General features: G+C 38.5%; 2 protein-coding genes across 6 annotated transcripts in view; one reads left to right on the top strand and one right to left on the bottom strand.

The window, feature by feature from the left end:
• Nucleotides 1-5,478, top strand: part of LNX1 (ligand of numb-protein X 1, E3 ubiquitin protein ligase) — a 71,874-nt gene extending 66,396 nt beyond the window's left edge. For all 5 annotated transcript variants that reach the window (XM_014945582.1, XM_014945581.1, XM_014945584.1 and 2 more), the window contains 2 exons: nucleotides 3,886-4,044; nucleotides 4,772-5,478. In XM_014945582.1, the coding sequence (XP_014801068.1) occupies nucleotides 3,886-4,044; nucleotides 4,772-4,907 (295 nt within the window). In that variant the 3' untranslated portion in view covers nucleotides 4,908-5,478. The remainder of the gene's footprint in view (nucleotides 1-3,885; nucleotides 4,045-4,771) is intronic.
• Nucleotides 5,479-6,366: 888 nt separating this feature from the next.
• FIP1L1 (factor interacting with PAPOLA and CPSF1) overlaps nucleotides 6,367-24,958 on the bottom strand; it is a 43,916-nt gene continuing 25,324 nt past the window's right edge. The window contains exons 11-18 of the mRNA XM_014945499.1: nucleotides 23,393-23,486; nucleotides 22,181-22,334; nucleotides 16,853-16,879; nucleotides 16,213-16,267; nucleotides 14,425-14,480; nucleotides 10,139-10,337; nucleotides 7,444-7,581; nucleotides 6,367-6,690 (exon numbers count right to left, since the gene is read on the bottom strand). Of these exons, the coding sequence (XP_014800985.1) occupies nucleotides 6,543-6,690; nucleotides 7,444-7,581; nucleotides 10,139-10,337; nucleotides 14,425-14,480; nucleotides 16,213-16,267; nucleotides 16,853-16,879; nucleotides 22,181-22,334; nucleotides 23,393-23,486 (871 nt within the window). The 3' untranslated portion in view covers nucleotides 6,367-6,542. The remainder of the gene's footprint in view (nucleotides 6,691-7,443; nucleotides 7,582-10,138; nucleotides 10,338-14,424; nucleotides 14,481-16,212; nucleotides 16,268-16,852; nucleotides 16,880-22,180; nucleotides 22,335-23,392; nucleotides 23,487-24,958) is intronic.

Here is a 24,958-nt window from a genome sequence, read left to right as displayed (position 1 = left end):
GGACTGCATAGACATTACAGTGATGGCACAACTATCGAGAGTTACCGAATAACCCTGTTGTCTGGATCAAGTCAGTAGCAGCAGAAATCAGACAGGTTAACTGACTCCTCCCTTCCAAAGCCTTGCAAAAGCTGTCCTGCGCAATTTAACTTCTCGTGGCTCTCACTTAAACTTCAGCCCTTTCCTTCTGAGATCTTACAATTGGCCTGGGTCACTTTTCGTACGGCTTGATAGCACATAAACAACTCTCTCTGTTCCTTCTGTAGTACAATCCAATACGTGGCGGTTATAAAACAGCCCCACATGTGCATCTGACATCTGTCAAAACTTGGCCGGCGGGCGAGCGGAGGGGCTGGGGGCTGGGCCTGGGGAGGAAGCAGTGACGCAGGACCTCAAGCATTCCTGCCCCCAAGACTTATTTCAGGGTAGCTAATTTAATTGTTTGTTGTTGAGGAAGACAGGTCTCCTTTCTTGTTTGGAAGGAGTTGTTGTGAGGCGCGCACAAAGGAATTAATGTGGAGCAGCTGGGGAAGAGCCTTTCCCCAGCCCCGTGACGGTTCTTCTTCTGCTCGTGCTTGTTTTCCTGCTCTCCTTTCTGTGCTCTCCTCGCGTTTCCTTCCCCCAGCTAGCACTTAAAAACACTTTATAGATCATCCTGTCATAACGTTTACAAACACGAGTACTTCACACCAGCGCTTTCCTTCATCTGCCGAGTGAGATGAGAAAGACAGGAGGTGGCCATAGTCATTCTGCAAACCAGAGGTAGAACTGGACGTAAAACATGGAACTAGGACAGAAACTCCCCCAAATTACCTCCATCCAGGCTGTAGGGCTCTGATGGGAGTAATTCTCAGCTATTACTGGACTCCATTGCCAGTCACCTACTGTAATGGGGCAGGGGGAGGGAGTAAGGATTTTCATACCTGTTATGGCTGAAGTCCTCCTGAAGTCAGGCTGGTTGTGATTCCAAGAGCATAAGGCTACTCTGGCTTTGCGAAGAGCAGCAGGGAATTGTACATTTGACTACCTGAAAACAGGCACTTTTAAATTCCTCTTGCACCAGTAACTGATGCTCAGTTGTCGTATTTCTTGTGCTGGGACCCCGTGTCTGGACACTGTTTATCCTCAAGTCTTGAATCTGAGGCAAGTTCACACGTAAATTACTCCTTGTCCTCAGCTTTTGGAGAGTTTGCAGACAGAGGCAGAGAAGGGCCAGACTCTCCCTTCCGAGGCAGAGGAGGGTTCTCCTCGGCCCGGCTGTGGGTGAGTGGGTGATGGCAGTTTAACTGGGTCAAAACACCCAGGGCAGGGGCTTTTGTTAATCTGCTCAAACCCACTAAGCATCTTCGGATGACGCAGGTCCTTATTTCATTTTCTCTCCGTGACACTTTCTCCCCTGACTTTAGTCCCTACGCAGCCAGACCCCCGTGAACCGATCCCCTTGGGGCTGCTCTTCGCTGGCAGCTCCGCTCAGGGACTGAAATATTTGGGGCGAGGGGTGACAGCACCCAGAATGGCTCAGATGGGCCTCCCAGCATCCTGTCCCCCTCTCTGACAGCAGTAATAACACAGAGCTGATGATGCACTGCCAGCTTTATACCCTCCATCCCACAGGATGGAGATAAGGAAACATCAATTTAAAGGCCTAAACACGGCGTAGCCATCCCTATTCTGTCAGGAGTGGATCTCCAGCTCTGGTCAGTGTGATGGGTTGGACTTGGCTTGCACCAGGCGCCCGCCGCAGCTCAACACCCCCAGCAGGGTGAAGAGAAGAGGAAGAACGAGAGGGAGAAAACTCACGGGTCAAAATAAAGACCCATGAGGGAAATCCCTCATCAATTGCTCCTGTGGGCAAAACAGAGTTAGCTTGGGGAATTTAACTTCAAGCACTTAACTACGAATTTCGGTATTGGGAACCAAAGGTGACAAATGTGTAAACACTTTGGAAAATGTGTTTACACTCCCCTTTTCCCACAATCAGCTTCACTCCAGCACCTCCTCTCCTGCTTTCCTGGTCTCCTCTGCCTTGTTATCACAGTGAGTTACACCCGTCCCTTGGTGAGGAGGGGGCAGCCGGGGGGGATGGAGTCAGGACAGAGCAGTTTCTCTCTGCTGCTCCTTGTTGCCCAGGTGGTTCCTCTGCTCTGGCAGAAAAAACAAACCTGATGCTAGTGTGCTATGTCTATTTTACTTGAATTTAGCATAGACTTTGACAGCAAATGCATATTTCTGCTTTCTGGACTGATAGAGACCGTGTAACTGATGACTTTACAAACTGTATGTACTCGGTTGTCTTCACTGCCTGTTCTTCTCCTGTCTTTACCCTCTCGGCTTTTTCATTTCTAAGCCATTAGGATTTAGCTGATAACCTTTCACTTTCAGTCAGGTCCTCCTTGAGGCAGCAAGCGTATCGCCAGGCAGCAGAGCCCCCCAAAAAATCAACACTAGGTGATAGCACTACCGCCTGCATCCTGGCATGGCTTGGTCGTGACCTTGATAAGTACCATCAAAAACAAGCGGGCTTAAGTGATTTTGCAGGTTGAAGCAGCCCACAGATGGTAAAGCGATAAGGCCTGGCTGCTGAGGAGAGAAGCAAACCTCACCTGTTTCTTACATTAGCAGCCCGTGAAGTCTTGTGCAAATATTATATACCTACCATCCTGGCAGCAGGTGAATATTTGTAGGTCCTGAGGGACTAATCTAGCATTACTACGAAATCCTGCCGTGAAACACAGCAAAAGCATCATTTGACAAACAAAAGTTTGAAAAAAGCTAGACGCGTTGGCCTTTAAGATGCCTGTAAGATAAATAACTTGCCTTTTTACAGAAGAAGTGTCAGCTGTTTCTTAGAAAGCTAAAGAGTCTCTGAAGAGAGCTTGTAGCAGTTCCTTGCCACAGACCAGCCCATCGTTGCAGATTTGGAACAGCAGAAGGATTTTCAGGCTCTTCAGTTATTGCTGGGTGCAGCGAGGATGATGATGAGTGGGTTAAGTACTAAGCACAGCAATTTTGGTTGCTCTGTAGCTAATGAAACTAATGTTGGTTTTTTTCCTGCTTGGTTAAAAAAAAAAACAAACCAACAACCCCAAGCAGGTATTTGGGTTATTAATGTGCTCGGAGTAACAGGCAACACGTAGGAGTCTAATAACCTTACTAGTCTTGCTTTCCCCTATGCCTTGTTTAAGCTAAACTTTGACTCAGCATAACTTACAGTATCGTAAAATAAATGTTAAAGCCAGAGGAAGAAGTAGATTTCAGCTCTCTTACCATAAAACACTGCACTGTTACGGTGAGGACAAACCACCTTCTTGTCTCAGTGCTCCCAAGCATGTCACTTGACAAGAAAAGCTCAGGATCCCCTCTTCCACCGGTCATCTCTGTGATTTTGGGAACTCTGGCTCATCTCACTGGCCTTGAAATGTCTTAGCGTTGACAGTAGTAAGTGCCTGACTGCTTTTGACACAGTTAATGACACACAGCCTCTTACCCAGAAGACAAAATAAGTCACTGGACTGTACAAGGTAGATGAAACACCCTCTGGAACGATGGCTGACAAATATTAAAGCCAGTCTCAGTTACGTGTTTTTTCTCCACCCCTTTCAATTGCAACCATACCACTTGCATTAATTCTTACCCGGTGAAACGATTTATTTACTATTTTAACCCCAAGATTACCTGGCAATTTTACTTTTAGGATAACTGGTTGTGGAACGCAGCGCTATAAAAACCAGAAGGGAAGTGTAGGTGTCCACTGCAGTGGGACTTTGGTGCTATTTTGCGTCTTCAAAGCGCTCTACGGGTGTATGAAAAGGTGGATTCCTCATTAAGGCTTCATCAGAACCCCAAGTTAACTGCACGACATTTAATTAGCCTGGTTTCTTTCAGGTATTTGTACAGCTGCAAAGAAATCGTATTGCGAAGGAATACAGCTGGAAGTCTTGGCTTCAGCATCGTCGGAGGTTACGAAGAACATACAGGGAACAAACCATTCTTCATCAAATCCGTTGTTGCGGGAACACCAGCTTATAATGACGGCAGAATTAGGTAACGATAACTATCTAATGAAAAGTGGCATTTAAGTAAGTCTTCCATCTAGTTAATTTCTGTTTTTTTTGTTGTTGGTTGTCTTTTTTTTAAAAACAAGTTTTCATGAAGACTTTTCATGAAGTGTTGGGGGAAAAAGGACTCACTGGTAGAGAACTAACTCCAACAGATCTGGCAATAGAACATAAATGTCCTGAACTTTAATAGATTTTACTTCATAGTAGAGTATTTTCAGATGTGTAGCAATCACTAGTATATGAGTAAGTGTAAAGATAAGTCAGTTTGATGGCTGGGGTAGTACCTGACAGCACAGAGCACCTTTCCCACATCCCCAGCTCAAAAAAAGCCCCAACCAACCACCTTCCCTGCAAACACCAATATGGTTTCAGCCAATAAGTGCAGAATTACAGAGCAAACTTAAATCAATTTAGAAGTCTTAAAACAGAGTTTGTTTGACCATTCCCATCTGGGAGAACTAGATCCTATTTTCTTTCAAATATGTCTAATATGAAAAAACAAACCACAAAACAACAAACAAACCAGCCCAAGTGACCTATTTTCACCTGCTTTGCTCCCTTACTCATGAACTGTAGTTATCCAGAGAAGGAACAGTAACACTCATTTCTACTCCTTTTTCCCAGCTTAAGGACACGCTTTGGCATTATCAAACGTTTAAGATAAGACTTCACCTCGTTTAATCATTCTCTCACCTTTGTTTTTTTTTCAGATGTGGTGACATCCTCCTTGCTGTCAATGGCAGGACCACATCAGGCATGATGCACACCTGCTTGGCGAGGATGCTCAAAGAACTGAAAGGAAAAATCACTCTCACCATCGTGTCCTGGCCTGGGACTTTTTTATAAAAACACGGAGAGTGTAACAAGTAATTTAAAACAGAAAAAAAAAAAAAAGAAAAAGGAACATCGGTCTTCGCTTTTTTTTGGAGGGTCAAGTACGTGTTTATAAAGAAAAGGTTTGTGAAATTTCAATCTGCATGTCAAGAAAAGTCAAGTGTAGGCAAAGCAAGGACACCTGTCAGAAAATCACTCCAGAGTGATTTAAGGTACAGACTTAAATCTTTCCTTCCCCATGTTCTTAAGGCTTTTTTGTTGTCTTTTTTTTTATATATATGTATATATATTTAATGCATTATAACAATAATGAAATTTAAGGAGCAGCAGTTCCTACTCACCCACTTTATTTTAATTTACAAAAAGAAGTCCTTGAATAACTTATGGAAAAATCTCCTGCAATTTTTCTAGTTGCAAAAAAAATCAGGTGAAGGTTTTTATCCAACACAATAATAGCACTTTGATTATGTGTATTTTTCATGGTCAGCATGAAGCTGGTATTTTCAAGACTTTCAAGTACTGTTTGTTAGTCTGTAAAACTGTGAATTAAATTTCTAAAATAATTAAAAATAACTGTAACTGTGTACTTGTACAGACATTATTTTCACCCAAAACCAAACGACCTCGCTTCCCTGGTATGTTTTGATTAATATTATTAAGCTAGGATTTTTATATAGAGAATTATTCTTTCTAAGGAAGTACACTGCACCCTGCTAATACCATCATCACTCTTCTAACTAGCACCCTGAGAGGGCAGTACAACGTTTGCAGGACTGCCAGGCCAATTGTACTTCATACTGTTCTGGAGGGAGTAAATCTGAAAGTGATGATGGTCTTACATTTTCCTTAAAATAGTTGTTTGCCTTTCTCTGCAAATTACCCATGTTCCAAAGTCTTATTTTTTCCTCAGAAGCTGGCAATGGGAAGAGGATACGCTCGTTAATCTTTATCATGTTAAGGACAGCTGTTCCCCTAGAACAAAGACTAAAATGAACTTTCTCTTAAGCCACAGAAAAGCAGCAAGGATGATTATCCAGCTTATCTCACCCCTATGCACCCACACAAACCAGACATAATTACCAAGTGTACAATCACCGCACTCAGCGCTCCACCAGACTAAGAACAATCAGCACCTTTCCCAGTTTTCCTAATTTTTTTTTTCATTTTACCTTAGTACGAGGTTCTTGAAGAGTCTGCAGTTCCAGCCTGTCCCTGTAGTAAAGGATGACCTTTTCAAATACGAACTCCAAAAGCTGTACTAAACACACACTCTTCCAGATGTTGGTATATAATAAAGTGAATGCACATTGTTTCTAAAGTCAGTAAAACAATGACCTTCCCACTGGCTTATGAAAAAAGGAGACAATTTAATACAAAGAATTTAAGCCCTACGTATACTGTAAGCGCATAAGCCTCTAGCTGTAAGATGGTTTCTCACTGTTTCTTAAAAGACAAAGTCAGTCCAGGAATCTTAACATGAAAAATTCTTCTTTTATTTTCAAAAAAAACCAAAGTAACCTTTGATTTCAAACTAACAGAACAAGATTAAGAGCAAATTATTTTAATACCCAGAAAAATAACAAGATTTATAGTAATCTATTTCTGGCACTAATATATATGCAAGTAGGCAAAAAAAATCACACAAGCCTATTCCACAGGGGCAGCTTCAGTGTTTTCCTGTTCAGGAGCAGGTTCGCCGCTGGCTTCTTTTCCTTCTTTGCTTCTTTTGGATTTTTTGTGTTTGTGCCTTCTGTGGCTGTCTCCTTCTTCGCTGTCGTGACGACGTCTGCTGTTACTAAATAAAGAGAGAGAGAAAAAAAAAATACCTCAAACAATTGCATGACACTTCAGGCCCCATATAATTACAGAGTACCAAAAAACCAAACTTTGCATTCATGTTTGAAAACTGGCACCTGCTTCTGTTCCAACCCATGTAGTACTTGGATGTTAGCACCAAAATGAATTTTTCATTTAATGGTATATACATCTACCCATCCTGGACTTTTTGTTGGGAAACTGGAATGATTTTTCACATTTGTAACCCATATTCTAATAGCAATACTTTTCATAATGTCACATCCCTATGGGCATCCCTTAATGCTTTAACATTCTTATTGACCCCGTTCCCTAGACTTAACCTTTATTTCTAACTTAAAAAACAATCAAGTTGAACAATTTCTATCAAGTGACCACGAGAGTTATTTCACTTTCTAAGAATGGCTGTTGAGTTCTTACGTTAATGCTGCTAAATGTCAGCTTCACTTCTTTCTGACCTACCATTTTTATCCTTCTCTCCCCAAATCCATAATTTCTGTTCACTAGCTAAGACTGTCACATACATTATCCAGTATGAACTTACCTGGGGCCAACATCACTTTTTGTCTGACCACATTTTATATGGCAGACTTGTTCCAAGTAGTACATCTAAGTGTTTACAGTCTTTCCACAAAACTCCAGTTTGTTTGGGGTTCTTTCAAGAATTTACTTTATTTTTTTAAACTGTTCAAGTCTTTCATATCCTATTAAAATAAAAAAAAGGAAATCAAACCTTCGTGATGACTTGTGTCTAGTCTCTTCTTTCTCTCTGTGTCTCCTGTCTCTGTGTCGGTCTTCTTTCTCTCTACTTGTTCTATGGCGGTCGTAGCCTCTTTCTGCATAGTCTCTGTACCTGTATCGCTCTTCATCACTGATTAAAACAGAAGACATTTTCAGGAGAGCAGCACATATATTAAAGAAATTCTTACACACTCTCAAGATAAACGACAGAAAAATTCAATGTTGTTTCTGGATCTCTAAATGAGATCTACAACATACGCTAAAAGGACATTAAGCTCTTCACACACGAGACTTCTGTGGCTGATCTAATTTTGGATTGTTCAATACAAATGGAAGGAAAGAAGAACAACAGTGTCACATCATTATTACCATGAGTGCTGCCCTGCCACAATGCTGGTAAAAACCCAGAATTTGAAGAGCTATACATACACACACACACAGAATAATACGATTATATATACAATAATAAAATAAATACAAGAATTTAAAGGCTTTACTTAAGAACACATTTCCAAATTTTGACTTGATGAAAAGGGCAATTCTAAGACTTTAGTGAAATTTCAGAAAAAAAATGAAAAAGAGCGGTATCACACATTGAGTGCCAAGTCCTGTTCAATTTGTTGTCCATCAGGACACCAAGCCCTTTCCTGTAAAGCTGATTTCTAGCCAGACAGACCCTCATCTGCTCTGCTGCACGGCATCATTGGGTTCCAGGACCTTAGCAATACAGTTGTTGCATTTTGGTTTTGTTTTTCAAATTGCTGAGGAAGAACCACAAAATGGTAAGGTATCAATCAAATTCCAAAGTTTACATTTTTAGTGGTAACTAATTGACTTGAAACTGTCAAAACAAAAAAAGAGAAAACACAGTCTTTGCAGAAGGGACAACAATTCAAAAAAGAACGGCATCTTCTCAAGCGGGCAGACTGAGATATGCTGTAAAAAATGCACAGTTTCATCTGAGGATGGCAGGGTAAAGGTAGAACAGAATATAAAGGGAGCTGAAGGCTCATTTTGAAACCACATTTTGGTTATACTAATACAATAAAAATAATTCCCATTTTCTTACAATTTTAAGTACTACAGCACAAATACAGGTTATTTATCTGAGAAAGAAGGGCTAAAAACATTGAAATTTTTGAGCAGTAAAAAGCTAAAGATGATGCTTACTCCAAATCCCACCACAGTGTTGCTTGACAAAGTTTAAACAAAGGGAATTTAAATAAAAGTAATGGATCTGTGCAGCCTCTAAAATAGTTCACATTCTCTTCCCCCATAGCTCGATTCATTCTATTTTCTTAAGTGAGTAGAATTGAAAATAAACCTTCTTAAAAAACATTACGTCTGCACGTTCTGTTTTAAGCCTCTCCCACCATCCCTGTGACTCCCAAACCAACTTACACTAGTTAAGGGCCTCCTGTTTTCTTACATGGCCATGTGGCAACAGCTTTGCTACAGATGGTGGATAATTTAGTCACATAAAAAAGTTGAAGCCTGCTCTTCCCCCTCCTTTACAGATAACTCTGGCAGCAGCACAGAGATTTCTCGAGGCCTGGAAGCTATTAAGGTTCATTTCAAGCACCCTTGAATGACCAGGCTTCTTTCTGGCCTTCAATCAAGCTGTCTGAGAAACAGATGTTTAGATTGGTCTTGAGTTCTCAGGAACTGACCCTGGAACGCAGCACACACACACACACACGGGTGAGGACATCACCACATCAGCATACGTGGAAAAATCCCCTGTCTTGCACCCAGTTTGGGTCTTCAGCTAACAACCATCATGCAAAAAATGTCATCTCTCAACTGAAGCAACGTTGACTCCGGGTGCTCTCATTTCCCACAGTGTAAAACCACTGGTAAAACCAATCCGCCTAACAAACAGCTAACATAGATATTCTGCAAAAATTGAAACTTAACAAAAACCACTGAGAAAAGCGCCAGGATGTTTACCCCAAAATACTTTTAGCAAAATAACAAGCGAAGTAAATTTAGATAAATCTGGCAAGCCAGCAGACCTCTGCTCTATGGAGTCACAGCGAGCTCAGCATTAAATGCTTTGTACTTGAACACATGAACCACAGAACACTTGCAGATTTTCTTTTTTTTAAAAAAACCCAACAATTAGAGAGTTGAAAGCTGAATAAAGTTATCTATCTATCTGCCATTACTTTCATAATCTGCCTGAAAATGAAAAAAAGATCTTGACCTTGAAATAATAGTTTTTAAAAAGATAGGACACATTATTATCCAGCCAGTGCTAATGACCAAACTAACCATTTTAGTCGCTAATAACATCATTAATTAAGGTCAAATGTTGCACCACATTGCTCTTAGCGCTGAATTGGCAACTAAGATTCATTTAGTACTTCTAGAGATTTTTCTAGAAGTAGTGATGTCAAAGAGCACTGGATATCTATCTCACTCACACACAGAGCTTAAATCCCACCTTTACGTTGCAAAGCACTATGACCAGTTTGGATGTATACTGTCGTTTGCACACTTCTGGTTTACATTTAGACATTTAATTATAGTTTCCAAGAGAAAAGGGGGAAGGGGAGGAAGCCACACCCTCTAGCTCTTTGGAATATACAGCTGAACGCTGGATTTTAATGCTGAAGTACACAACACAACACAGACACAGGGTTTTGAGCTTTTGAGTTACAGCACGTTGACAACGTTTCACCAACCTGTTGAAGACACTTGGAGTCGGACTGTGATCTCGGTCCCTTTCCCTGTCTCTGGTACGTTCTCGATCTCTGTCTCGGTCCCGGTCACGGTCCCGATCTCGGGATCGCTCTCTCTCCCGTTCCCTGTCCTTCTCTCTCCGTGCATAGTAATCCCACTGTTTGCTGGTGTCCATAAGACTAGACCAGGAAGGAGCAGAACCTGCAAGGTGCGGAAAGGTGACTAAAAAAAAGACGCAAGTATTAGAAAGAACAAAAATCAGGTACCGTATAAAAACTGTAATGCTACTTATGCATGAAAACACAAACGTTTGTCAGCCTCCTCCAATGACATTTTTTCAATCTTCCCCTTTTACATAAAAGCTAATTCTGAGCAAACTCTGCATTTTTTCCCTCATGTTAATAAAGGCCTCCAGCACTCATTTAAACACTAGATATGAAGATGTACAGAACCAGGATATACACCACAAAAACTGTCTAAATCCTTTTGGAAAAATATAAATATATTGTGCAAAGATTTCCTGAAAGAATCTGATTTTATGTGGTCCAATGGCTTTCTTTTAGGGGATCAACAAAAAAAAAAAAAAAAAGAGAAAACAAAACTGCCTTTGAAACTCAGTGGCTCTGAAAATACAGCTCAGAAAAATGGGGAAAAAAGATGCTTCCAACTTTATATTTAGATGCTACTATTTTTATGTTTTGTCCTTTAATATAATGGTATTTAAAATACAACATTAGTTACAAAGTTCTGCTTCGCTAATTTATATTCTATACTGCGCTGTGCCATACTTTTCTTATTAGAGAATGTAACAGCAGCTTTAGAAATAAATTCCATAAATTCATACTGGGGAGAAGAAATAAACTTATGCTTTGTTAAGATACTGTTTCTAATGAATACTCAGCACAACCACTATTACCACTAAAATATAATAGTTTCAGCAAATTAAGCATATTATCTAAAAGATGATATGCTTAAGAAGGAAATCAACCTTTTTAGATAACCAGCAATGGGAAGAGAGAAGGGATGTGCTTCTCCATTCCTGTCTGCCAACTGTGACATAATAAATAACTACTACTCTTAATGCCCCAATTGTTCTGTCCTGCCCTCCCTCTCCAGAAGCCCTGTAAACGCATCCTGTAATGAAAAATAAGGGCTGTAGTATTTAACTGGAAACAGCACTCTCTAGTGGACTTACAGTACTGAGGGATTCCCACTTTCTGCTTATCTGCCTTGCTAGCCAATGATAACATTGCCTTCAATAAATCGTTTGCTTTGAGCTCCACTTCTTTATCTATAACACGAGAACAATATTCACTTGACTCCACGGCGTCGCATAAAGAGATGAATAGTATAATGAACATAAATATCCACTGAACAATGTAAAATGCCTTACTGGTGCTGTATTTAATGCTGTTGAGTTATAAACCCAGTGTTTTCTCCTGCCAGCCATGCCCAGCCTGCCTTGCCTACAACGTCTGGGGCATGCCTGCCCCAGAAAGCTTTGGCAGAAGCCAAAGACAGCAGTTTGCCAAGCATCCAAAAGAAGAATACAAAAGATCTTTTGAGCAGGCAGCAGAGCAGGAAAAAACACTTCATTGTTAAAATACATTTGCAATGAGAAGCATTATAATTCTCTAAAAAAGCATTTATACGAGGCTTTGCCTCTAACAAAATGCTTGACACTGTTTCACTTCAGGGCTACAGACAAAATGAGGAGTTAACAGAAAAAAAAATACTCTAATACAATAGTATGTTGTTCAGTATACTGCCAAAACCTGAAATTCTTCTAAGGAAAGCAGCCAGAAATAGCAAAAAAAACCAGCTGGACTTTAAAGACTGCTAATTTCCTTGACTTGCCACTATGTCAACAACATACGTATGGTCTACAAGACTCTGGCTGCCAGAATATTTCTGATCTAAAGTGTAAACTTAGGTTTAACATTAAATGTATGCTACAAAAGAATTATTAATGGCAATATAAAATTCTACTATAAATTTTGATGACTCCCTCACATCTGCAGTAATTCTCATCAGACAAAAGTATGTCATCTCCACCCTAATAACGTGAGATAAACCAGTTATTCGATACTCTGTGCTTTTTTAGATGTAGATTTTTGCCTGTAATGACTCCCAACACACAAGCAGCTTACTTTCCACTATGAATTGGTGTTCTGTGTTTACTACTTAAAATAAAGTCCACTATGAATTGGTGTTCTGTGTTTACTATTTAAAATAATTTTTCACTTGTAATATCTTCACATGGATTATTCTAATAATTTCTACAAAAAGTAAGACACTTCCAGAGTTTAACTCTGATTTTATTTTTAAAACAGGAAGAGAGGGAGCTTTGAACAATCTATAGTTTTGGAGATTTAAGTCCCATTTTGGAGATGGTTTAAAAATTTAAAGCTGCATGATGTCACAGCATAAGGCAAGCTACTAATACATCTTCTTTGTGCCTCAAAAAATACTGACTCTCAAACTGTTTCTGTAACTCTAAATTTCTTGCGAGTTCTAAGATATAAAGAACATTTAGAGCACAGAGCAGAGAAATGCTTGAGGAGAAAGCAAACAAGCACACAATACAAGTTGTTTCCACAGCAGACCAAATGCAGTGCCGGGTACTGGCAGCTCAATAAAACTCCAAGGTCTGATGGCAAAGGTAGCATTGATGCAGTGGAAAAGCACAAAGGCAAAATAGATCCTCTTGAAGCTACATGTTACAGATATTATTTTACTATGCCACCTTCCCAACGGGCTTGCAGTGGGAAACATGCCTGACCACTAGGGAAAAGACGCCAAGGCATGAGATTAGAAGAAGGCAGAAGAAAGGCTTGAGCCTTAATCAAGACTGGTATTTTTTGCAATGCCTTCCATACCCTTATCTTCCCCTGCAAGTTTGACAAAGCCATGAAACGCAGAGAGGGGCAAAGAAAACAACAGGGTGGAGATTCAGGACCAAAGAGCAAGGAGACAAAATAAGTCAGCTGGAAGAAAAGGCACTAGGCTTGGGGCTGGATGGCAGATGCACTGAAGGCACCAGCAGTGACTGGCAATGTGCAAGGCCCTGCACCTGGGTCAGGGCAATCGTCAGTACCAGTACAGACCAGGTGATGAATTGATTGAGAGCAGCCCTGCAGAAAAGGACTCGGGGATATTGGTGGAAAAAAAGTTAAATATGAGGCAGCAATGTGAATTTGCAGCCCACAAAGCCATTCATATCCTGGGCTGCACGAAAAGAAGCGGGGCCAGGAGGTTGGGGTGGGATTCTTGTCCTGTGTGCTCTCTTGAGATCCCACCTGGGGTACTGTGTCCAGTTCTTGGACCCCCAAGTAGAAGATAGACACGTCACATCAGGTCCAGAGCAGCACCATGAAAAATCATCAGAGTGACTACGAGGGCAATGAGACACTGGAACAGGTTGCCCAGAGAAGCTGTGGCTGCCCCATCCCTGGAGGGGTTCAAGGCCAGGCTGGATGTGGCCTTGAGCAACCTGGTCTGGTGGGAGGTGTCCCTGCCCACGGCAGGGGGGTTGGAACTAGATGATCTTTGATGGTCCCTTTCAACCCAAACCATTCCATGATTCTATGTTTACTTTATCTTCCCAATTTGGGCTATCTCAGGAAGAAGCTGACATCTCAGTACTGTTGTCATTCTTGTGGGTCAAGAAGCAGAGCTGCGCTAGCTAACAGTTGTAAACTCACTGTAGGGTCTGTGAATGTCCATTTGATCACACATAATGACATTTCTATTTTGGTTCACTCTTACAATAAAACCAGAAAGTGATGTTTTTCAGCTTCAGATTTTTTCCATAACATTAACCAAAGAAAAGAAAGACTGATTTTGCAGCAGAGTAGCTAAAGGTTACAGTATCTTAGCCAAACAACCTCTCAAAGGAGATGTACATCACTCAGGATTTCTCAGTGACTGGTCTTGCTGGTTACAATTCTGATGATATCTCAACAGTACTTGTTCTCCTGCTTCTAAATCCTACCAGTTCTCAGAAAATTCTCACTGATTTTTGGTCCATATTATGGTGTATTATTTCTCAAAATCACAGTTCTGCAAAGGCAGCCTGGAAAGATACGCAGTATACAAATAAGCACAACAATATTATTTACCAACAGCTGCTAAATTTGCAACAACACGTATCAGTTTACAATAGTAGGCAACGAGCTTTCACAATGAATCATTGAAAGGACCTGTTTAGTCTCTTAGCTAAAATCCTGATATCAGACAATTTTATACAGTACAAGCCAAAACTTTCAAAGCCATCAAGCTTACTCACCACTGCCATATGAAAATGCACGAACAGAACGACCATCATAGCCAGAAGAATGTCCACTGTTGAAAAGAAAATAAGTGTAAAAATCCAGTTTTACCACCAAAGCTACCCCCATCAATAAATATATACTTTTAATATTATTCCTCTGAATTCTTACCTAATTAACTCCTCCATTTTAAGCATTGTTAATTAATGAAGCTGTCTATCAACACAAATATGTACATTTCACTTTTTACTACAGGAGGTGAAAATAGCATTCTCTCTTCTTAAAATTTAAAACAAAAAATATCCATATCATCAAAGCTGCTATTTTGTATTTTCAATTAATTTTCTATTTCAAATATTTATTGTATCATAAGAAGTCTCTGCACAGATACTGAACTTAATCTCCCAATTGCTTGGAAGTGCTTCATTCATGAATGAAGCCATTCTCATTCTTTCTCTTAAAAAGCAGATACGTGAGTGTATCTAAGAACAGGTGGACTTCAAATGTGCAATTCTATAAATAAACTACTAAACTAGCTACACATTTTCTAGGCAGGCTTCTTTCAGTGGCAGCCAACTCAAGTAGGTAAAAACTAGAAAGGTTAAAAAGGATGATATGTGCATAGGACATAAGTCACACATATATAGCCATGACTTTTAGCACTTCCTACATAAAACTTGAACGAGTTATCTTTGCTCTATTTAACCTAAGTATTATTTCTGTTCTTGAAGGCACTTTAACATTAAGAAATACATTTTGGGTTACTTTAAAAACAAAAGCAAACCAATGATAACAAAAGGCCAATGCAACATCTTAACATTTTAGAATACAAGATTCAGTTAGTTCCCAGGTTCCACAATAAATCTGATTTTTTTCCCTTCATATTTCAGAAACTATATAAATATTCACTACAAGTAAATGCAATGACCACTGCTTAACAGTCAGAAGCAGCAGTCACTCATGGCAACTGTCAGTATGAAATAATAAATTTACTTTCAGGCACATCAAATGCATCCAGCTAGGGTTTTTTCTGAATTAAATCAGACGAGGATTTTCTCAGAGATTTACCATCATCATCCTGTAGCAAATATGTTAATAGAATTTTCAATTTCAAAGGAACAGATCTTCCTTCAGTGAAACCCAAAGGACTAGCAAAAAAGAGGCTTGCACCATCTTCCTGATAAGTGAGCTTTGTACATGGCCTGGTTTTGGCCTCTAGCAAAATACAGATACATTCCAAGGACTGTGCTGACCAACCTTTTTTTCTTCCTTTTATATATGTATAAAAATATTTACCTATATGCATCTACACATGCATGTATATAAAAAAGGTATTATAAAAATACTGTTAGACCATTAAAGCTGAACACTTAAACCTCAGTAGAAATACAAATTTGGGTTCCATGGAACTCTGATGGTTCCTACAGCTTATGAGGGCTTCAATCTGTGGCCAAATTGATTATTTGTATTTATAGAAAAGGATACAGTAGCTGACAAGTACATGGCTCACTCAAGTAAATCTTCAGACTACTAAAGAATACTTTAACAATCATTACTTTGACTTTGCTCTGAAGTCTTGGCATCGATACAGTGTCATAACTCAACTAAACTAATAAGTGGTCAAGTAACCTACTCCAAAAAATATTATCAGATAGGTGAGACTAGTAACATTTCTGTAAAAATCTGAAAATGTCTCCCCAGTCCCAGATAAAATCTATAAAACACTGGATAGTGTAAGAGTCCTTCATAATTTACTTTGCAGAATATTGATATTTTGTATTATAGGATTTCAAACAGATAATCACCTTTCTATTGTGGGTATGAGGGAAGGTGGTGGACCGCCAGGTGGTGGTGCGAAGCCTGTAATAATAAATTAGGTGAGGGGGGAAAATAAACAACACACCAAATCGAACCATAAACACATAAAAGAAATAGGCTAAGCATGCAATGGCAAACAAATTGCAGAGTGCAACACAAAAAATTGTTCCTCACTGCATAAATGGCTTTTATTTTGTAAGACTGAGAACTACCTTCCAGCTTAACAAAGGCAGAGTATTACATGTGTATTATCAGTGCTTCAAAGCAAATACTGTATCATTTTAAAGATATAATAATTTGGAAGCATAGGAAAATTTCTGAGTATCTAACAATATGTATTAAACAACAATCCCAACTGTCTTCTGCATAGATGAAAAAATAAGAAGACTGGAAAGAAGAGAAGGAAGCACAAATCTAAGAACCTGGCTGAACAGGTTCACTAGTCAACAGCATTTTCACACATTTTCTTTTCTGCCTGGCATCAAAATAACTAAGCCTACATCTATACATATAGTTCTGTAGTTAGGATTTTTTATCTATGTAACTAAAAGGAAGTTGATAAGTTGCACATCAGCTAAGTTTTCATTTCTTAACCTAACAAGGAAAAAAAATTCTAGGGAAGTTTACCTGGTGGTGGCACTGTTATCGGTATACCTAAAAAGACAACAAATAATACATCAGTTATAGTAATACTTTATGTATATTATCTGCAGATCTAAAATCAGATTGAGCTATCACCACATACACTATCTAGAAGAATGATAACTTATTTTCTGTGTCCTCAGATGAAGATCTCACATTAATACCAATTGTTAAGATTTTATGTAAGCCTTGTCAAATCCATCTTTTTATTTAAATTCCTGTTCTTCAGGATCTTATTTAATTAGGGACAAAAATAATGAAGAATGACTCTGGGTCTCAAGATTAGAATTAAATCCATAACCCTAAAATATTCAGTATCCACAAGGAAAGTAACATCCCTTTACTTGCTTATTTTATATTCCATGAGTTGTTGAAAGGAAACCCAATTGGCCTCTGACCTTTAATAGCTTAGTATAGGAAACAGTACATCCACATGGCCAAAATATTCTAGCAACAGTGAGCATAACAGACTTTTCAGTCAGTGTTGTGCCACGCTACAATTAATCATTCAGTTGCTACTCAGGGGGAAAAAAAATCAACTACTCTATTTTCTTGTAAATATCTGAGAAAGGAGCATCCTTTAATACAAATGCATTCAAAAACTGTCCTAACTTTCCTGGTTTTCAGACCTAGCTTAGCTGTTACAAATTTAACTAAAAGCTGAGAAATTTTTACCAGCCACATCAGCTGACCTAACAAAATATACTGCCTCAACACCTAAACCTATCTTAATTATCAAAGGAATGACTGCAAGGTAAAAATCATTTGTACACTTCAAAGGTCATTACCTTCTCATACTTTGCAAAGAGCTACCTTTACCTCAATCAAACACAAAACCCTGTAAGATGAAAATAATAAACTGGGCTAAAACAACGTTGTCATAAAACTGACTGCTTTACCAGGCACAAACCTCCTTTAGTTATGAGCAACTCTGCTTCTATTAAAAAATAAGTACTTTCAATCTGACAACTTAACGCAAGACTCTGGGGGGAAGAGAACAGAAAACTTTGCCAAGTGTTGCCATAACTGCATAAACAGCCAGACAGAAGAGCAGCCAGACCCACTTAAATTAAAACCCACCTCATTCAAGTTCCAGACTTCATCGTTCAGGGACTATGTATATACTATTAGTTCAACATTAGAACTAAAAGACTATTGTATGGCAGCAATATTTAACTACATCTACATATTATAATGTCTAGAAATGCCAACTGCTCCCAAATTGCTTTGGCAGAAGGACAGAATGAAGCTGAGGAAGAGCAATCAATATCAATGCTCACCAATTGCTGGTGATTCCCTTGACAAGAATTCTTACCAGCATTAATCCTACAGGATTAACCAAATTGTGAAACTAAATGGTGGTTGCTGTCCAATCCTGAAGATTTAAAATCTAATATCTCAGCCAAAATGGAAATCAGGAGACAAGTGAACCCCAAAAGCCAAATAATTTTCTCTTCATCAGCACAAAAGTTTTCCAAAGTGCACTATCCTTGTTAAAAATGCTGGAAATCACACCATAAAAAGTTTGGGAGTGTAACATTTAAAAGACCAAACACTTCCAATGAAAACTTCTGAAATAAAAGGAAAACTGGGAACTCAAACTGTTGCACAGCTGAAGTATTTTCTATTAATCTCTTTTGCTTAATTGTCCATCTTAATAGATTCTTCATGAGCCTACAACATGGAAAATGTGTGCCTGCGTATATATATATATAAAATATCTCTTAACAACAATGTTGAGAATGTAAGCTAGAAAAATAACAGAAGTTCTCTCAAACTGGTAATTTATTAGCTCTACCTTAAAGAGATTTCAATTGCTGCACTAAAACCAGTCTCAGCACTATACACAGAATTGCCTGCAAAACCATCAGCTAATACTCTTTACAAAAAGGAATAAATTCTAATTAAACGATTAATATATTCCTCAGAACTTTATCTTGTGCAGTAATACAAATAACAATCACAAGATTAAAAGCCAAATAAACAATTTCCCTTAAAAGCCATTCAAACAAAATTAAGAAAGACTTAATACAGCTAATATCCAGAGACCAAATGACCAAATAATTTTAATGAATTGGTTAATACAAGGTATTATTCTAAAACAACCCCAACACATAGGCATCTTTTTCTCAAAAACCTTTAAGAACATTTAAAAAGTTATGATTAATGATTAAGTCATTTTAAGACAGAAACTAATTTACTTGGTGGTATCATAATGGAAGAAACATTCTTCTACATTCCAAGTTAGCAAGTACCTCTGAAAAGATTTAAATAAAGTTTTTCTCCTCACCTTCTTCACTAGGACACAAATGTGACACAAAATAAGAAACAAAAAACCCATAAACTTCAGTTAATGGAAAATGAAGAATCTCCTAACTCTTCACTCCTTTCCCTTCTACTAATGTAGTGTATGAAAATATACCTGAAGTGTCATCAGCCAATTACTTCTTCCGAGAAATAAAAAGGACTCTGAAATATTGAGTCATTTCTTGCAATGTAGGGACTAAAGTTGAGTACCAGTGCAAGAAGGTGGTATGTCCCTACCACACACTGTACTGCCACAAAGATACACTTGGCTTAAACCTAAATATTCAATCCCAAATGGCATTAGCGCAGCATTTTACCTAATGTGCCCAAAATTGCTTTCAGGACATTGTATACCATCCTACTAACTCAAGGCTGATAAATATTTACAGAAAACCAAATAGGTTGTACTGAAGGAAAGCAATGCCACATGTGCTCTGCTTGGGGAGTAAGGAATCGGACGTGGTAACACTGCCACAGTTTAACAACACACTGCAAATTAGCTGACCTGTGTAATAGCCCACAGCAACGTCATATAACTCAACTTGGTGTAAAAACTTCTTTTGCCACAGGCTAAACTAAGTCAAACACTCTCTCCTTTATCACAAGATAAAAAGTACACACTTAAGATTGCTGGGGCTGAGCAGATGTACAGCTACTCGCTAATCCTTGGTGCAAGTCAAGGCGTTCACATTTCCCAAAGTTATGAAACACAAGTTCAATAATTAAGAGTAATTTTTTTCCCCCCAATATCACAAAAACATGTCAGATTTCAACTACATGCTTCAACCAAACCACATAAAACAACTTTTAAAGCCTGTTAAACAGAAGCATCCACGTTCTTCTTTAGTTAGAAATTACTCCAACATAGCAATAAACCAAGCAAACAAAAAACAACACATTTTTTTTGCCACAGCCAGTGATCTCCTAGGAGTATTGGAGAATTTTCTGCATTTGGCCCTTTGAATCGTTCCAGGACTTGTTCCTCAAAAAAAGATTTGAATCGCAAGAGTGAATGAATTCAGAACAAGAGATCTAACTTCAAAGCAAGATCCTTTTTCAAAGGGGCTTTCGGAGGATGTTTTATATTTGGAATACTTAAATTTTCTGGCAAGTAGTCCTGGTTTAATACTGGGTAAGAGTAGGTTTTTCCCTCCCCCCCCCTCCTCCATTGAACCTAGGAGGGATGGCAGATTCTATTTTAGGAACAGCTTTGAAGATAAAGAGCTGGCAACAGCACAATTAAAACACAGGCCTGAAGTAACCAAATCCACAGCTCTTAATCGTTATTTTCAAATCTACTCGAAGCACGGAAGGATGTTGAAGGAGACCTTCTGAACAAGTGTATGTCATAAACCTGTCTGTAAACCACAAGACTAAAGCCAAACCTGCTTGCTAAATCTGCAACACATGTGGATTTCTTTCACCTTTAAAAACTCAACAGGTAAGGGGTTTCAGATGAATGGTCCAGTACACCTACCTGACATCCCTGCACCACATGCGTTTGGGGTGTCTCTGGGGGTTCATCTCAGGCTTTTAATCATATACAACTTAGATCACCTTTTCTGTTCCACAACTACAATACTTTCTAAAAATTCACAATGCATCACCTGTATTATCTTATCCCAAAAGTTTTAAGGCAGCTTAAAATCACAGTTAGCATTAGTGTTGCGTTCCCCTTCCTTCTGTCCCCCCAGCAGTACGGAAACATGACAAAATTGCAAGAGCAATAGCATATTCTTTCTTCACACACCCTACTTTTTATATTTATGCACAAAAAACTTGGAAAAAGGCACAGAATTATTTCATCTTTAAATCTCTTCTGTTTCCTAGGTTGCACCATTTTGTGTGTGACAACCACTGATGAAAGCCAGAGCTTGCTGGGCAGCAGGAGTTAATAGTTTTAAAATCATCATCAGCGATTGAAGAAAGGAATCTCTTCTATGAGGATTTAAACCCTCTAAAGCCCCCCACAAAATTGTTGCACAGAAACAATGTTACTTCATTGCTTATAGTCAAGAATATAAACAGAAAAACTTCTTTAAAAGATTCCCTATGCGGAGAGAAGAGCGAAAAAACTGGTCAGCATTATTTCAGAACAAGTCAAACAAAAAATTTAAAGGAACAAAATGGGAAAATAAGGAAAGGGGCACCACCTTAAATCAGTCACTTCTATAAAAAAATCCTTCACTTTCCTGCTCAAATAGCCCCCTGGTTTCTCCATCTATTTTCATTTCTCACTGACCATTCTTCTTAGTTCCTTGCTAAGTCCTTTTGCACTTTATTCCTTAAAATGACAACACTCAGGTAACTGCACTATTTGTGCAAATGCTCATGACACTCCCCCCAGTAAATTTCCAATAACGTAAAGTTTCAGTAAATATTCAGTAAATTTCAATCCAGATTTAACAATGAGAAGAGTACTCAAAGAGCTTTGATTCCTCTAAGACTTGCAGACACAGGCAGTTGGATAAAAACATGAGGTGCTAATAAGACCTCTGAGTAAAAGAAAGGATAAGGCACAAAGGCAATTCTTATCAGACTTTTGGGAATTCATACATACTCTGAGGGGAAAGGGGAATTGAAGTTTCTGTGGCTGCTTTGACCTTAGGCATCAGAGAATCCAACTTCTGACAGAAATTTGTGGTATGCCACAGTTTTAGTTCAAAAGTTTGCAGAATGATTAGTTAACATGTAGCTTTCATTAGCATTAACAGTAGCTCAACTACAGAAAACAGCTGCTCACTTCAAACATTTTCAAGGATATAAGATCCAACATTTAGTCTTTAGGTAATTTTTTACTACTTGGGATTACACTTAGTCAGAAAGTAAATACAAAAGTTTCTGTTTCTGCCTTGCAGATATATGTAAGAAAAGAGTAGAACACAAAATTCTGAGATTCCGCAGGTACAGCCGAATGTGCGTGGAATGTGTTGTCTTGAATTCATTATCATCAAGCATTTGATGATAATACATCTCTCATTTTTCACACCCTCTGTGGATATTTACCTGGTGGGGGAATCAGAGGTGGAGCAGTACTGACAGTAGGAGGGGGTGGGAGGAAAGGAGGTGGTGGAAGATGGGTAGGTGGAGCTCCTGGAGGGAAAAATGGAGGTGGCTTGGTAAAATTGTCTACTTCAGGATTAGATCGTTCTGAAAGAACCTGTAAAATATCAAACTATAGTTACAATTGCTACGTCAAAAGGGTAGAAGAGAGGTTTCCTCTCTTTCCAGTTACTACAATAGGAAAGTATTACTTATGCACCTAAAGAGCCATATTCAGATGGTTTACGTTCTCTCTACATCCCTACGTTCAACGTCCCATAATTGGCCAGTATCTCTGAGGGTCTAAGAGCAGCCATAAGGGAACAACAAATGTAAGATTTGAGAGGGAATATAAGCCATCTGAATATGGCCCAAAACACCATATTAAGTTGATTTATAAAGGAAAATATTTTAAAAATCAGTATGAGAAGCATGAAAAAAACAAGACTTCAAATTACTTAAACTTTACAAGATCAGCTGAAAAACACATGGCAGTGTTTTCAATGTAAGGACTACAATCCATCATTAACTTCATAGTTTAAACTGAACCTAAGTTGGCATGGAAACGTAGGTAGGGCACCTAGAAACCTTGATTCTTCTCCACAGGTAAATCAGGAGAGAAAACGTGTATTCAACCTTAATGCATTTTGTTGTTTTCTTGAGATAATCCAAGCCCATAAAGACTAATCTTACAATTTATGCCAAAATAATACAATATAATTTAAAAAAGTTCTATTGACTATTTATTCCTTCACAATTTATTTTTAAAAGACTGCATTTCTCAAACTGCATACAAAGAGGCTTTCATTTGCAGCATTAGTGTCTGGCAGGACTAGGGGAGAAATGGACAGTCAGTTTAAATATTTATGTTTGTCATTTAGTAAATAAAATTCTATCCCATTCAGATCTAGCAGAGCCAATGCTGCCTCCTGGATTGTAAGCCTGCAACATTGTTCATTTCCTTTCAGTAAGAAGTCTACCAAAACATTTATCTTTTGAAACATACCAAATATTTCATCTTAATATATTTCAATTAACTGACACAACTTTCTTCCCGAACTTAAAGCTACTTCCGTTTTACTCATTCATACACACTGAAATGTTTTAATCAGAAGCTGTGGGGAAAGCAAAAGTGTCTTCTAGTCAAAGATAGTGTGCAAATCTGCAGTATAAAACCTGTATGTTGCTGTTTTCATTAGCACGTCGTCGTCCTTCCACCCTGCTGATAGTGATGGTCTGTCCAATCACATCTATTGTACCAGATAATCGCCTGCAACACAGGACAAACCAGAATCAACAAGCAGAATTAGAAAAGGAGAAAAAAAAAAGAAAAATAAACGAGAGAGAAGAAAGTCTTACAGACTTCTCTCATTCTAAAGTTTCTTCTCCTTTATAAAACATAAAACATTGTTTCTGAAGAATATTCAATGTGATAAATTTGCTGAGCTATAGAAGTGTGTAGAACTAAACAACGCAGCACTAAAGACTCCTGTAGGACAAAGACTGACTCTCCACATTCTCCTTCCATCCCCTAAAAGATAACAAATCTACACCTGTTACAGATAAACGAAATAAAACCACAACAGGAACAACACAGTGAGATCACAAAAAAACTCAGTGAGAAAAAAATATATCAAACAGAACACCTACAGAAATCTGAAGTAAAATAGTTATAAGCTAATAATTAGAAACATTTTCTAAACTGGAAGAAACCATGCTGGAAGATTCCGTGGGAGATCAAACAAAGGTAAATTAGGAGGCAGAAATAAACAGAAGCCAACCCTACCACACCTACTGTCGATACTGCAGAACATACTGAACAAAATCAGCCACCATCTCTCTTGTCTTAGAATACACAGTCTTAGCATCAAAGAGTAAGTACATTCAACTAGTCAACACTGAGTCGTAAATTAAACTCAAAAGCATCTTAGAGAAGCCATTCATACTTCTGTTCCTTAGTTTTCCAAATGCACATGTCTCTCAAAAACCTCTAAAACATTCATATTAGCTACGCACCATGTTCGCCTCCTTCAATGAAGCTGGCAACAGCAGCACAAGACCCATCTCAGCCTCCCTTACAACCCAATCAAGCAACAACAGAATATAATGCAAATTAAGAACACTTAGAAGTAGTTAGTAATAGATTTTTAGAGAAAGATGACATGAAAAGTGACATGCATATACACATTCTTTCCCTCTCATTTTCTGCCAATCAAAAATTTAAGGACTTCCCATGCAACTGTGTTTAATAGCCCCTGATTAACTTGCATTTGCACAATCTCTTCTGAACACACTTTTGCTTTTGATCTCCAGTGACGAGACCTGTTTAAGCTATTTTTTTCCCTGACAATTGTCCTTGGTGCCCTAGATTACTTGTGTTTAAAAAAAAATATTAAAAAATATATAAAAATATCCCTGTTCTCTGGCAGTGTATCTTTAAGTTCCCAAAATCATCTGATATTGTGGCCACACAGCTGTCAACTGCAACTTTATTTTTAACTTTTCAAAGCAGATTAAAAATGCTACACTGAGGGTAAAGACATTGGATACAAACACTAAAATTTAAAGTGTAATCAATCTCTCAAAATCTTCAATAAATCAACCACATGGGAATATACTGAGTAATTCAGTAAGGACTAAAAAAGTCCTCCACAGTAAAGGAGGACTCCAGGTGCCAGATCAGAAAATAATATGACAAGGATCTGAAGGTCATCTACTATAACTAAAACCTGGTACCTGAGA

Source organism: Calidris pugnax, unplaced genomic scaffold (assembly GCF_001431845.1).
Source record: "Calidris pugnax isolate Ruff unplaced genomic scaffold, ASM143184v1 scaffold58, whole genome shotgun sequence".
Lineage (NCBI taxonomy): Eukaryota > Metazoa > Chordata > Aves > Charadriiformes > Scolopacidae > Calidris > Calidris pugnax.
This window is presented reverse-complemented; position numbering and strand designations above follow the sequence as displayed.